This window comes from Cetorhinus maximus, chromosome 3 (assembly GCF_964194155.1).
Source record: "Cetorhinus maximus chromosome 3, sCetMax3.hap1.1, whole genome shotgun sequence".
Classification (NCBI taxonomy): domain Eukaryota; kingdom Metazoa; phylum Chordata; class Chondrichthyes; order Lamniformes; family Cetorhinidae; genus Cetorhinus; species Cetorhinus maximus.
Window position 1 is genome coordinate 157,096,875 of NC_135881.1, and position 14,501 is coordinate 157,111,375.

Sequence of the window (14,501 nt, forward strand, 5' to 3'; positions counted from 1 at the left end):
TATACAGTGGTGTTCCCCCAGTAGCAGATATTGGGACCACTGCTCTTTCTGACATATATTAAGATTGTTAAAATTTGGATTGCACTTGATTTGCAAATGACACAATACTTAGAAAATCAGTAAACAGGCAGGAGAACTCAGGAAGACATAGACAAACTGGTAAAGTGGGCAGACACATGATAGATGATATTTAATGCATAGAAATGAGAAGCAATGCATTTTGGAAGGAAAAATGAGGGGAGGCAGCATAAGCTAAATGGCACAATTTTAAAGGGGCTGCAGAAACAGACAGACCTGGGGATTTACATCCAGAAGTATTTGAAGGTGGAAGGACAACTGACATGGCTGTTAAAATGCATATAGATTTTGCATTGGTTTTATATATAAGAGGCTTAGGATACAAAAGCAAGAAGTTATTCTCTAAATAAATCACTGGTTAGACCTCAGCTAAAATACTGTGTCCAATTCTTGGCGTCACACTTTAGGAAGGACATTGCTGTTTGCTTTTTACTGGTGTCTGCGGTCACGTTGAAAAAGAGTTTGGGAATAAGACCTGATCAAACGTTTCATGTCTGCAACCAGCGATGACAGCCATATGAATCAGAGCTTCAATCATTCCGCTGTGCAATGGTAGACCCACTCCAGGTACTGACATCCAGAACTTACACACTTTCATTAAAGTTACAGGATTAAAGCCTGGAAACGAATCTTGAATTACCACATAGCAAAGTGTTTAGACAGCATTTACCCCCATTTTCCTCCCTGGGAGCGAAAGGGCAAATGTAAGAATCCATTCTCACGGTGCACAGTCTCACCGAGCCGCAGGCTACAGGAAACACAGGCATGCGCTCCTGAGCCCGGAGATTCCCAGCACCGCGCTCACTGACGCCATTGCCATGGGAAGTCTGGGCCAATGAGGTCAGGGGCAGCTCAGGAACCAGCCTGTTTGTCACAAGTTCGGAGCCGCAGCTTGTTGTTAGTGTGAAGAGGAGGGGACGGGCTGTGTAGACTCTGTGTACCGAGGACAGCGCACGGCCAGAATAATCATGCAGATGATCCCGGTAAGTCCGGTGCATATAGATCGATGTCACTAGAGGTCACTTTGTAACAGATTTGCCATTTGCACTCAAAATCGGATGTTATTACATATTTTTCAATTTTTACCTTAAAATTGTTTGTATTACCAATGTTGCACGCGATTCACTTCAGGTGTTTAAATATTGGATAGGATGTGATGCTCAATCAGAAATTTTCAAAGTGTTTACTGTAATTTTCAGAATGTAATGGTGGTAAATCTTTCAAGCATTGTTGCCTTTGTTAGAGCTCTGGATCTGAACCCAGCTTCACAGAATCGATAGTGCAAAGGAGCTGGGAATTCAGACTTCCATTGCACTGACAGCAATTTGTAAAAGAACTAAAACATGTTTAATGTGCTACTTGCTGACAGCTGGTAGGTGTTAAGGTAATTGATTTTTTAAAACTCCAGTTTCATTCTAAGCATTGCACTAATCCATTTTTTAATACGGGAAATCCGATATCTCCGTGAAAAATAAAAGCAATTATTTAATATTCCATTAATTTGATAACATTCTCATCCCGTTTCTTTCATTCCCCAGTTATTGTCCGTGACGAGGACCTACGCCCACTGATTTTCCGTAATTGTCTCAGAATAAGTATTTGTTAAAAATTGAAAAGACAAGATGTACATCCGAGTAGCTTTTACTGTTAGTACATTGTCCGAATGAATAGAAGGTGGTACAATAAGAGAAGGCTCAGGATAATAGAATTCACCAAGTAACCCACTTTCCTGAGAACAAGCACTGTCCAGCTGACAGGAGAGTAGCTCACTACTGCTGATTTTTTCTCATCCTGATGCAACTGGACATTCTAGCTACATCAATGAGACCAACCTTGAAATGCAAATAGTGTAACACAATATTTGCTGGTTAATGCCTTTGTCTGATTAATAAATATGAATGACTTGTGCTTCAAACCATTTTCCATTATACTGGTAAAAGGCAGCAATCAAAAATTAGAGTAGACAACACAATTCATTTTTTTGGAAACTGCAAAACACGTGTTTGATGAAAGTAACCTTTTGGCAGACATTATAGATCCAAATGTAATTAGTGAATTAACTTAACTATTCCTATACAAAGTAAATAGTTATGTATCACCTAACCAAAAAGTTCACTGTGGTTTAAGTCCTTACCCATTCGTAAATGACATTTACATACCTGGTAGCCGGCAAGGGATTTGAAGATACTGTTTGCATTGTTCAATACATATTGGGTGGTGAGCATGGGATTTGACAATTAATTTTCTGAATTTCGCAGACAAAAGTACCTGCAGAACAGTTACTGATTTGCACCAGTATTCATTAATTGTGGATGACAATGAGAGATTTTTGGATACCTTTTTAGTTGTTAACATTTTGTAAATGAATGACCTGTTAAATAAAACCTTGTTTTGTATTGTAGTAAGAGCTGGGTAAATATTGGCATGAGTTTCTTTTCTATGCTTACTATTATCAGCTAGTTATTATCCTTCTGGTAGTATATCTTTGGACTTTGTCATGTTGCAAAAAAATATGCCTGGAGATGGAAGATTGGAAATGACTTTGCCATATGATACCTGACTTCAGTACTCACTGGCACTGATGACTTATCAGCCACCTTGTATTATTGATGAGCATAAATTCATAAACTGGGAGTAATCTCAACATCTATAAGCTCCAAATAATCTTCTAAACCAGTGCCTTAATAGAAGGGTGGCTATGATTGGACAAGCAGTAGAAATGTTACTAGTGCTCTGTAATGGTAAATTGTGCAGTCTTGGTGGTTAAATTTTCATATATTCCTGCACACACTTGGGGAATGGGCAAGGGAGAAGCCTATGCTTTGATTCTGCCAACCTACACCTAAATACTCTGGATTTGGACAAGTGGGATATTCCCCTCCAGTGAGATTATGCAATCTGAAATTATAGCTGTGTGGATTTCTTTTTTTTTGCAGCTTGATTTGAAGATAAGCATGGTCATGGTTTTCCATGTGTGATAGCCACTTAGCTGACCAAAACACAACTGCTAAATATAGGTGAATGGTTTGTTTTTCGTGACTTCCTTATATACATATAACTCACGTGTTTTATATTTTACTCTTTTGGACTTCTGAGGAAGTAAATATGCTGGAGCAGATGCACATCTGAATGCTTAACTAAACATCCCAACCTTATCACTGCAATTAAAAAATGTTGATAGTGCTGCTTTGCAGTGTGCATATCTTCAGTACTTTTGTGCTCAGAGTTGCTTAGCTGAAATGTGGAAAATACAATTTAACCTCACTCGATTTAAGGGAAATTTTTCTGATTTCTGGAAATAAAACCTTTTATGCTTTGTTAGAATTGTTTTCTTGGTGTTCGTTTGATAAGTCTCATTAGCAGTTCCAATATTCACCATCTTCTGGAACAAGCTAGTATCATTTAAAGGCTCTGAGCAGCAAATGATGCTTCACACTGTTATGATTCTAGATCAGACCCCTAAGTTTTTTGGTAAGATCCAGTTAGGGACCAAAAATGTTTTATTTAAAATAGACAAGGTTTGAGATTCAAGACTTGCTCAGTGAATAAAGCCGTAAGTTTCCATGGGTTTTGGACAAACAAAAATAAATGTCACTATACAAGGTCAGAAAGATAAAACAATTTACAATATCTGTCTTATACTCTAACATTCAGGGTAAATATGCAGTACAGAATTAACAAGACAACTGGTCGAACACACACTACACAATAAATGGCAGATGCAATCAAGACAGAGCCCATGGATGTCTCAACAAACCACGCAAACGTCTGTCATGCTGCGAGTCAACCAATCTCAATGAAATTCTGCCTCTTTCAAGAGGGATTCCAATCTTCACCTTTGAAAATCTAACTTTGGAATTCTCTCCAAAGTCGCTCCAACTCGAATGGAATCAACAGGGTCTCAATCTCATCTCCTGAGATTCCATAGTATGCACTCAAACACCAACTCACAAGCATGACTTCAGATCTTCAGCTACGCTGAGCAGAACACTGTTTCTCCAAATGGGACCTTCACCCCAACAGCCCACAGCATGGAGTCACCAACCTTTGGCTGCATTCTTCACTTAAAGTCTGCTGCCCCAATGGTGCTTTTCCTGTTTGGAGCCTGTTTCTCTGCTCATCTCTTTTTAACTGAACTGAGACCTTTTCCTGCCCCTGTCCCCTCTCTGGGACCCCTCGTTGTTCCCACTTCCTGTTCCCTGCCTGGGACTCTTCTTCCATGGAGCTCCATTCCCGGTTACCTGACCTGGATTTTCACGCCGTTTTTCTTCTGGCATAGGTGCGTTGGGCCCAAAGAAAGTGAAAATGCCAATCGGTGCTTGTGCAGCCCACTCCGGGTCTGTGCATATGTAAAAACTCCGAGGTCCACCGGGAGTTGAAGTTCCCAACCTCCGCTCTCAACGTTAAGGTAAGTTTGACTTTCATAACAACACTTCCAGTTTACATGTGTAACGGTAGAAATTTTCTCCACTGTTACAAAATCTCATGTGCATCTGACATTGGATTTAGTTTGAAAGAGTGGGTACTTTTACATGATATATCACACCGTAAACAATAGTGACAAAGCATGTTTCTACTTCTGTTGCACCTATAAAAACTGATTTTTTTAAAAAAAAGCGCCCTTCCTTGCCTACCAGCGATACATTTTTTCTTTCATGGGATGTGGCTGTCGCTGGAAAGACCAATATCTGTTGCCCATCCTTAATTGCCCTTGAGAATGTGGTAGTGAGCCACCTCCTTGAAACACTGCAGCCCATCTGGTGGAGGTATACCCACAGTGCTGTTAGGAAGCTGTGTGAATTCACCATTTTGTTGTATGTTTTATATATCTGATTTACCTCCAGAGCAATGCAGAAATGACAGTTTTAAGTCTACAACATGCTTATTTACAGTGCTTTACAGAGACTCCACCAGGCTTAATCAATCAAGCACAGTGAACATAGATCAGTCAACAGACTAATATAATCAAACACAAATCAATTAATCCATTGAACACCACCTCTTCCCCCTTTAACTCAGGATTTTATTTTAAATGAAATCATTCTAAATAGCAAACATATATACAAGTCATTTCTTCGAGTTCCACTTGTCTATTTTCTTAAAAGTACAGAAATAGCCTCTGAGAAACAAAGGTCTACAATTAGATATATACATTTGAGGTTGTGGATCTGTGTGATCAACTTGATGAGCAGCTCATAGGAAAAAGAAATGTATCCCTATCATTATCCTCGAAATATCCTGGTCTGCTTGCTATGAAGTATCTCACATTCCACTTTGTTGTCATCCAACAGATAAGCATTGTTAACAAACAACCACTTGATCTGCTTTGGACCTGACAGAGGTGCTGCAAGTAAGGGTGCAATTGGGCTGCTTGATGCAAACTCAATCTCAAACTTCAAATCGAGATTCCATTGCGCCTGTCCGCTTGTCAAAGTACGCTTAGCTATCACAGATCCTATCAGCAAGAGTAGTGCAGCTAAGCATGTCAACTACAGGGTTGCATCAATCTGCAGGATACTTGATCTCCAAGTTATACTGATGAAGATGATCTGACCATCTGCAGATGTATCGGGGTTGATGACCTGATCATGACGTAACAAACAATGTATTCAGTGCTTGGTGATCAGTGTGGAGAGTGAACTTTCTACCATAGAGATACATGGGCCAATGTTCATAAACATAGATGCAGGCTAGTGCTTCCCACTCTGCAATAGAGTATTTATGTTCACTTTGCAACAACAGGCATGATATATAAGTGATTGATCATTCACTTCCTTCAATGTACTGTGAAAGTATAGCTCCAAGTGTATTTCCCGATGCATCTGTTGTGACATAGTGCAAAGCTGGGACAATTCTGCCCTAAGTGTGGTAGCGGGTGGGTAAAATGACTTTTTACCCGCTGGCTGCAATGGCAGCTTTTCACGCCATATCGTCCCAAACCCGCTGCATTAGTTATGCATTCCCAGGAAACACGCCGTTTCCATGGCGGGCGGGCTCTCATTCGCCCACCACGCCGTCACCTTGCTGCTTCATCACGCCGGGTGCCATAGTCTAGCTGTGCGCATACCTCTCAGCGCATCCAGCCCATGACTGCTGCAAAGGAGACACGGACCTGAAAGGCAAAAAGACTGCAGCCCCCAGGTTCAATGACCTGTTCCTCAAGTGCCTTTTGGACGCAGTGGAGGATCGCTGTGATGTCCTCTACTCTCCCTCTGGCCGCAGGATGGGCAACATCACCACCAATCTGGCTTTAGAAAAAGTGTCAGTGGTGGTCAGCGCCACCAGAGAACTTTCTGTTCTGGGGACAGCCACCCAGTGCTGCAAGAGGATGAATGATCTTCTCCTTTCCACCAGGGTAAGTCACTCTTCTCATCATTCTCAACTCACATACTCACAAACCCATCACACATCCACAGGGCCCTCACTCACTACCAGTTCAAGGGACATCACCATTCACACTCTCACACATGCAGTCATGGTCCTCATGCCGTCCATGTGACCACTCACCACCCACACATGCCAGGCATACTTATCATCTGGCCTGGCAGGCATCTTGCTTACACTCTCTCCATCTCTATCCATGCAGAACAAGCTGGCACACAAGAGGGAGAGGTTGCAGACCGGTGACAGAATGCTTGAAATCAAGGCCCTCACGGACTTTGAAAACAGAGCCATCCAGCCGGCCGTTGATGATCTGGACCAGTCCTGTGCTAAGGGTAAGGTTGGCGCAGCTCTACCAAGTGAAGATGCAGCAGTGCAACATCCATCAGACAACCATGCCGTGAGTGATGTGTCCTGTTTCACAGGGCACTGCCATGCACTAATTATCCCCCTTTGCTTTCACAGGCACATCTGCCAAACAGCCGACAGAGTCCATGACCCAGGGCCTCCCATCAAGCCCTAAAGAAACCTCTGAAGAGGAATCTGAAGGCACCCTCCCTGAAGCCCCGTCACAGCGCTCACCCACACCCTCCACCAGCGCAGAGACACACACCTCGGTGGGACCTAGCTTTAGAATAGCTCGTGATCACAATCTGGTGAGCACATCGCACTGTCTGATCCACAGCAGCCAGCGGCAGGGACTTCCCATGTGTCTGGCACTCCTCAGATTGCAAGGCACGATGGAGGAATCCGTCTGCCTTCAGGCTGAGGTGATAGTGCCAGCATCGCAACACACCAAGGTCAACACTGGTAGGATGGCGGCCGCCATGGAGACCTTGGTCCAGGACATCACTCCTGCACGGGCTGAACTCCATCGCTGACGTCATTGTTGGCCTCCAACAGTGTGTATGCGAGAGGGGGGCGGGGCAGCCTTATCTCACTCCAGTTACCCCTTCTCCTCAAGAAATCAGCCAGGGGCTCTTGGGCACCCATCGGGAGGAGGATCAGCAGGTGTACCTCCCGGGGCCATCCATCCAAGTGACTCCGGGAGTGTCCAGCCCATCTGAACCCCCTGTTTCTGTGACCTCAACAGCTCCAGCTCCACTGCCACACAGCAGGTCTCCAAAAGCAGGCCGAGGCCCTCCAGAGGATGCCTGTCAAGGTCATTACAGACAGGGTGTGGCAGTCAGCAGGCTGCCTCCACCTCTGCTGTGGATGTCCAGGAAGCACCAAGACATAGAAGCAGGGTTAGGAAGGTTAAGAACACCTGGGCACAGGTGTTAATCATTTGCACATAATGTTCACTATTGTCAATAACCTCCCAAGAATGTCTCCCTGCTATGGCACCTTGTTCTGATGAGCAGTGTCCCTGTCACTCAGATGCGAAACCTTTCTGCACAAGATAAAGGCAGGTGTCTCAGTCCAGGGCCTCTTCCCTGTGCAGTGTGTAACCTTCAGACCAAAGTGATGGTCCGGCTTCACACTCCCTGGACACATTACTGATGCCTGCACCTCGATGGTGCTCGTATTTGCTGCCAGAATGTAGTGGGCAGGCATCACAGAGTTCCATCATTGTCTCTGCGTGCTCTCAGCACCTTTAAGGTGGGGCTGGACCCCATCTCTTCAGTATCTGTGACCAGTGATGCTGTGCTCCTGAAGGGGACAGGTGCTGAAGGTGGATAAAGGATCAGATGCTTTTAAAGTTTCATGGCTGTGTCTCTATGATATGACCCTGATCACAGAGCACAAGTGAGCTGCTCTCAGCCAGACAGGAGTCAGATATTATAAGAGGCTATGTGTAAGTCTATGGAGTGGTCGTCATCATCCTCCTGCAATTGAGCAACTATTAGAGCCTCCACTGTGTCTCTATGACAGGAACATTATAACAGAGGGTATGTGCGCTGCCATAAGCCAGACTGGAGTTAAACATTCACAGATGCAATGTGAGGATCTATGGTGTCTCCTCTCTGCATGTCGTCATCATCCTCCGCAAATATAACAGCAATGAGGGCCTCCCGAGCACGCCTGCCTCGTCTGGCTAGTGTGAGGGCCTCATCGCCATCATCGTCGCCTTCAAATATCTCCTTACCCTCCTCACCGTCGGCGTCCTCCTCGTTGAAGGAAACCTCCAGTTCCTGTATCTCCTCCTCAGCCAGCTGCTCTCCCCATTGCAGCGCCAGGTTGTGAAGGGCACAGCAGGCGACAGCGATACACGACCCCCTCTGTGGACGATATTGCAGGACTCCACCAGACTTCCTTTTCAGCATCCCAATGGTCTGTTCTACCAAGTTGCGAGTTGTAGCATGAGCCTCGTTATACCATTGCAGTGCTGCAGTCTGAGGCTGCTGATGGGGAAAATAACGGGTAACTCACAAGGAGATAATTGCTAATTATCAGTTAACAAGCTAAGTACCTATTTGGATGTATAAAAAGGAAAACACATGGAGGAGTGGGCTGGATGATCCCGCAAGCGTTGTTGCTTCATGCAGTGGTGGACGTCCGGCTTGCAGCCAATGCCATCCACAACCTCAGGGAGGTTGTGCTCAGCCCCAAATGCATACATGGTCTCGAGGAGGTGCAGGTGCACGGTGGACTCCGCCTGAGTGAACCCCTGCCTGGATGGAATTTCACATTGGTCCCAAGCCCTGAACCCTCCCTCGGGAGTCAGAGCCCTGTAACCTGAGCTGCACCATGGAAATGCCCTCTGTGCCCTTACGCTTGGCGCAGAGGGGTTTCCTGTATGGGCTGCTGCTGCATACCTGCCACCTCTTTGCCCTCGCCCGCCACCCGGACACGCCTTGGCATGCCATCTTGCCACCCGGCAGTGCATGTCCCCAGTAGGGGGCTCTCTACGTGGGAGTCCTCCCCCTTACCATTGGGGACCTTGGGTGGAGGGCGTTGCAAGCGGCAGCCCGTTCAATCGTAGAATATGTTGGCTCATGGACTTCCAAGACACCTGTGTTTTTTGCGACCTTGTGGGTCCGTGGACCACATGTATGTTGCTTGTACTAGGCTGCACTGCCTCTTCAGTTACCTAAAGAAACCTTTTACTGATGTTTTGTTTGCACTTCAGCCCCACATTCCTGATCTACGGGCACCTGGTGCGGAGGGAGGAGGACCTCCTCGTGAACCTGCTCCTGGGCCTGGCCACGTCCGGCCTGACTGTCTGCCCCTCTTCCGCGGCTATGTTCGCAGCTGGGTGTCCCTGGAGAGGGAGCACGCGGTGTGTGCCGGCACTGTCGAGGCCTTTCAAGCTCGGTGGGCACCGCGGGGACTGGGGTGCTTTATTGACCCCTCGAATCACATTTTAATTTGATGTTGTAGGTTTCCTTTAAGTTTAGTTTTTCCTTTTGCAGTAATCTTTTAAGGGGCTGCTTCTTACTTTGTCCCTCGTTTTCTTTAATTTAGTTTATTTGGTTACTCAAAAGAGTAAAAGGGAGTGGGCTGGATGATCCCGCAAGAGTTGGTGCTTCAAGCGGTGGTTGACATCTGGCCTGCAGCCAACGCCGTGCTCAGCCCGACTGCACACGTGGTCTTGAGGAGGTGCAGGTACGTGGTGGACTCCCGTCGGAGTGAATCCTTGCCTGAATGGAATTCCACATTGGTCCCAAGCCCCAAAACCTCCGTCAGGAGCCGGAGCCCTGCAACCTGAGTTGTCACAAGGTGATACCCTCTGTGCCCTTTCGTTCAGCACGGAAGGGTTTCCTGTATGGGCTACACCTTCCACCTCTTTGTCCTTGCCCACCGTCTGGACATGCCTTGGCATGCCATGTTGTCGTCCGGTGGTGGAGGTCCCCAGTGTGGGGGGGCTCTATGCGGGAGCCCTCCCCTTTACCATCAGGGAGTTGGGGTGGAGGGTGTTGCACGCACCAGTCCCGTAGACCTGTAGGCTGCATTGGTTCACAGACTCCCAAGTTTTTTGTGGTCTTGTGGAGTCCATGGACCACGTGTATGTTAATTGTACTAGGCTGCACTCTCTTCAGTTACCTGAAAAACCTCCTTGCTCTTCAGTCCCATGCCCCTGATCTACGGGCGCCCAGTGCGGAGGGGAGCCGGGAGGAAGGAGGACCTCCTCATGAACCTGCTCCTGGACCAGTTGGCCATCAACAGGTCCAGGCAGCGGGTGATCAAGGGGGTCATCTGGCCCGACTGTCTGCCCCTCATCTGCGGTTATGTTTGCGGCTGGGTACCCTGAAGAGGGAGGACAGTGCCCGCCGGCACGATCGAGGGTCTGGTCTTCCAATGCAGGGTCCGGAGTGCTTTATTGACCCCTTTAATCATGTTTTATTTTAATGTTTGTAAGTTTCCTTTAAGAATAGATTTTCTTTTTGCTTTTCAATTTGTCCCTCATTTTGTTAATTTTGTTTAATTTGTTTAAATCAAAGGAGTAAAAGGGAAAACAGATGAGGCAAGGTTTCTCGAGAGTGCAGGGGTGTTATCAGTCACGTCCTCTGCAGGTAGCCCTTGACCCGAGGAGACATCCCTGCAGCCTCTGTGGACCCTGGGAGATGTCAGGGATCTTGACCAACCTGGGAATGTAGGAGTTGTGCACACTCCCTGGAAACCGTGCACAGACCTGCAGAATGTGTTTCTGATGGTCGCACACCAGCTGCACATTCAGCGAATGGAATCCCTTATGGTTGATGTAGTCCACCGCGTGTTGCAACAGTGACCTGAGCACTACATGAGTGCAGTCGATAGGGGAAACCCAAGATCTAGGCAAATTGAATCCCTCTTGCATCCTGGGCCCCTCCCAGTCCCAGGTGAAATGTACAAAGTTGTGTGCCCTCGGAAGATGGCATTCGTGACCTCATGGATGCATTCAAGGGTGGAGGCTTGTGAAATCCCACAGAGGTCACCTGTGCAGCCCTGAAAGGAACCACTGACATAGAAATTGAACTGTTGTCACTTCCATGGCCACTGGCAGTGGATGACCTCTGTTCTCTGTGGCACCAAATCCTGCAGTAACTGGCAGATGTGACCAACCAGTTCCCTAGACATGCACAGTCTTCAACGACACTGGTTCTCGGTCATCTGCAGGAAGGAAAGGTGCATCTATAGACCCTGGATCTAGCTGATCAGCGACGGCTCTTTGATGGCATGCCCAGGAGCCTCAACCACTCCTTCTTCCAGAGGGTGCTGCTCCTCCCTCTTCGCAGCCAGGCCTCAGTCACTCCCTTTTCCGTTGTCTTCACTCTGTGTACGCCATGAGGCTCCATGCTCCTGATGTACTCCTCCTGCAGGATGAAAGAGAGAGACTCATGGGTTAGCATGGGTGTACTAAGAACCTCTCTTGGTTAAGTCTGAAGGCCCCTTAACACATCCCAGAGAGTGCTGGCTAGCATTTGGATGGCCAGAAATTAGTGCGCTGCATGGCTGCCCAAAACCCCACCTTCCTCTAAGATACAAGCAAAAAACTGCGGATGCTGGAAATCCAAAATAAAAACAAAAATACCTGGAAAAACTCAGCAGGTCTGACAGCATCTGTGGAGAGGAACACAGTCAACGTTTCGAGTCCATATGACTCTTCATCAGAACTAAGGAGAAATAGAAAAGAGGTGAAATATAAGCTGGTTTAAGGGGGGGGTGGGACAGGTAGAGCTGGATAGAGGGCCAGTGATAGGTGGAGATTTCCAAAAGATGTCATAGACAAAAGGACAAAGAGGTATTGAAGGTGGTGATATTATCTAAGGAATGTGCTAATAGGTGACATTAAGGGTAGAAAGGACGAGCAAGGTACAGATAGCCCTAGTGGGGGTGGGGTGGGGGGAAGGGATCGAAATAGGCTAAAAGGTAGAGATAAAACAATGGATGGAAATACATATAAAAATAATGGAAATAGGCGGGAAAAGAAAAATACATATAAATTATTGGAAAAAGGGGGATCGAAAAGGGGGTGGGGATGGAGTAGAGAGTTCATGATCAAAAATTGTTGAACTCAATATTCAGTCTGGAAGGCTGTAAAATGCCTAGTCGGAAGATGAGGTGCTGTTCCTCCAGTTTGCATTGAGCTTCACTGGAACATTGCAGCAGGCCAAGGATGGACATGTGGGCATGAGAGCAGGGTGGAGTGTTGAAATGGCAAGTGACAGGGAGGTCTGGGTCATGCTTGCGGACAGACCGAAGGTGTTCCACAATGCGGTCACCCAGTCTGCGTTTGGTCTCTCCAATGTAGAGGAAACCGCATTGGGAGCAGCGAATGCAGTAGACTAAATTGAGGGAAGTGCAAGTGAAATGCTGCTTCACTTGAAAGGAGTGTTTAGGCCCTTGGACGGTGAGGAGGAGGGACGTAAAGGGGCAGGTGTTGCACCTTCTGTGGTTGCATGGGATGGTGACGTGGGAGGGGGTTGAGGTGTAGGGGGTGATGGAGGAGTGGACCACCTTCCTCTGACCAATTGGTGGTAGCTTTGCCCACTGGACTGCATGCTGTGCTTTCAGCTCAGGTACAGGCATTCTCCTAAACCGCACTGCAAGACTGCACTGTTAGCTTGAACTATGGGGGAGACTGATCCAAACCTGAATGATGACATTGCAAGGGGCTGTGAGCGCCTCCACCAGTGACTGTTCCACGGCTAGCTTTAGCAAGGAGATTGTACAACTTGCACAGTCGTTCAACTGTTCTGCAGTCCACTAAAATGCTCATTAGTTTGCAGTCTGTGCCAAGGGGTGAAAAGCTTTGGGGCATTTGGTGGCACTTTCAGGCCTCTGCATTGCTTGAGTGGGCAGATAAGCTAGAGGTCTGACTCCAAGCATATCAATGTGGCTGTGCCTGAACTGTCTCAGCTGCGGAGGAATTTTACTTTATACAAGCTGTCCCAAATGCATGGCCACTTCCCTCACCCACCCCACATGTACTTGTGCATGACCTTCAACCTCAGGGCAGCCTTTGTCCACCCCCCACCAAAGTTGCTTCAACTGCAGGGTGGCCTTTTCCCCTCGTGAGTGCTCTGCAGCGTTACTGTGCACTCACCCTCCTAGTTCCCCTCAAAATGTACGCCTTTTATATGCTGTTGTGAAACACGTCGGCGTGCAATCACGCTGATGTGGGCGGATGATCCAGCGGGGAAGTGGGGGGTGGATGATTCCCGCAGGCTAGCCTTCCAATGATATACTGATGTATTGCAATGAGTTTCCTGACATCCGATGGTGGGAAACGCAGCCCGCCATTGATGGGCTGAGCGGTCAATCACAAACTGGTTTCCTGATGTTGTGAAACTGACTTTTGGCCTGCTCACCATATTGTCCGCTCACGCCACCAAACACACCCGATGCCAGCGGGCATGGGAAGTCCGCAGATAGTTTCTGCACGTGGATTGAAATCAGTGAAGACTGGTGGAGATGTATCTTCGCCTTCAACATTTCAAATGCTATTTGCTATGTGATTGTCCGTTCCCATTGTGTACCTTTGCATAGGAGCTTCCAAAGTGGCTTTGTGACCTCTGCCTACTAAGGAATGAATTTGTGATAAAAGTTGGTAGTCCAAGAAGCAATGCCAACTCTTTCACGTTAAAAAGAATGGGAAGCACGTGAACAGCTTTGACGCTGTTGAATGTAGGGCTTTATTTCAGCTACTGAAAATCTGCACTCTGGAAACTCCGGTGCCACAAATGTGCGTTCATCCTCGCTGAGTGTCAGATTGTGTTTTGTGAGTTGAATGAACACTGTTGATAATTGTTGTAAAAGCAAAACACTGTGGGATGCTGGAAATCTGAAATAAAAACAGAAAATATTGGGAAAACTCAGCAGATTCGGTGGCATCTGTGGAGGGAGAAACAGAGTTAACGTTTCAAGTCCGCATGACTCTCCTTCAGTGCTTCGGGGATCTTAGGATTCTTCTGATAATTGTTGTTTTGTGTTCTGCTTAGTCCCTTCCATGGACAACAACATCATTAAGTAGGTTGAACAGCCCCTCAACACCTGACAAGACTGAAGAAAATATCTTCTAGAATGCTAGGTGCTGAACTTAGTCCATAGGTCATTTTGTGACACTGAAACACACCTTCATGAGTAACAAAAACTGTAAGGTTTGCTTTCCTCTTTCT

At 46.7% G+C, this 14,501-nt stretch overlaps 1 protein-coding gene across 4 annotated transcripts in view; it reads left to right on the forward strand.

The window, feature by feature from the left end:
- The first annotated feature begins 899 nt into the window (after positions 1 to 899).
- The window catches only part of elovl2 (ELOVL fatty acid elongase 2), a 123,869-nt gene continuing 110,267 nt past the window's right edge, over positions 900 to 14,501 (forward strand). For all 4 annotated transcript variants that reach the window (XM_078539149.1, XM_078539148.1, XM_078539150.1 and 1 more), the window contains exon 1: positions 900 to 1,061. Coding sequence is in view for 1 of the 4 variants with exons in the window: in XM_078539147.1 (XP_078395273.1) it covers positions 1,047 to 1,061 (15 nt within the window). In the remaining 3 variants the exon portion in view is untranslated. The remainder of the gene's footprint in view (positions 1,062 to 14,501) is intronic.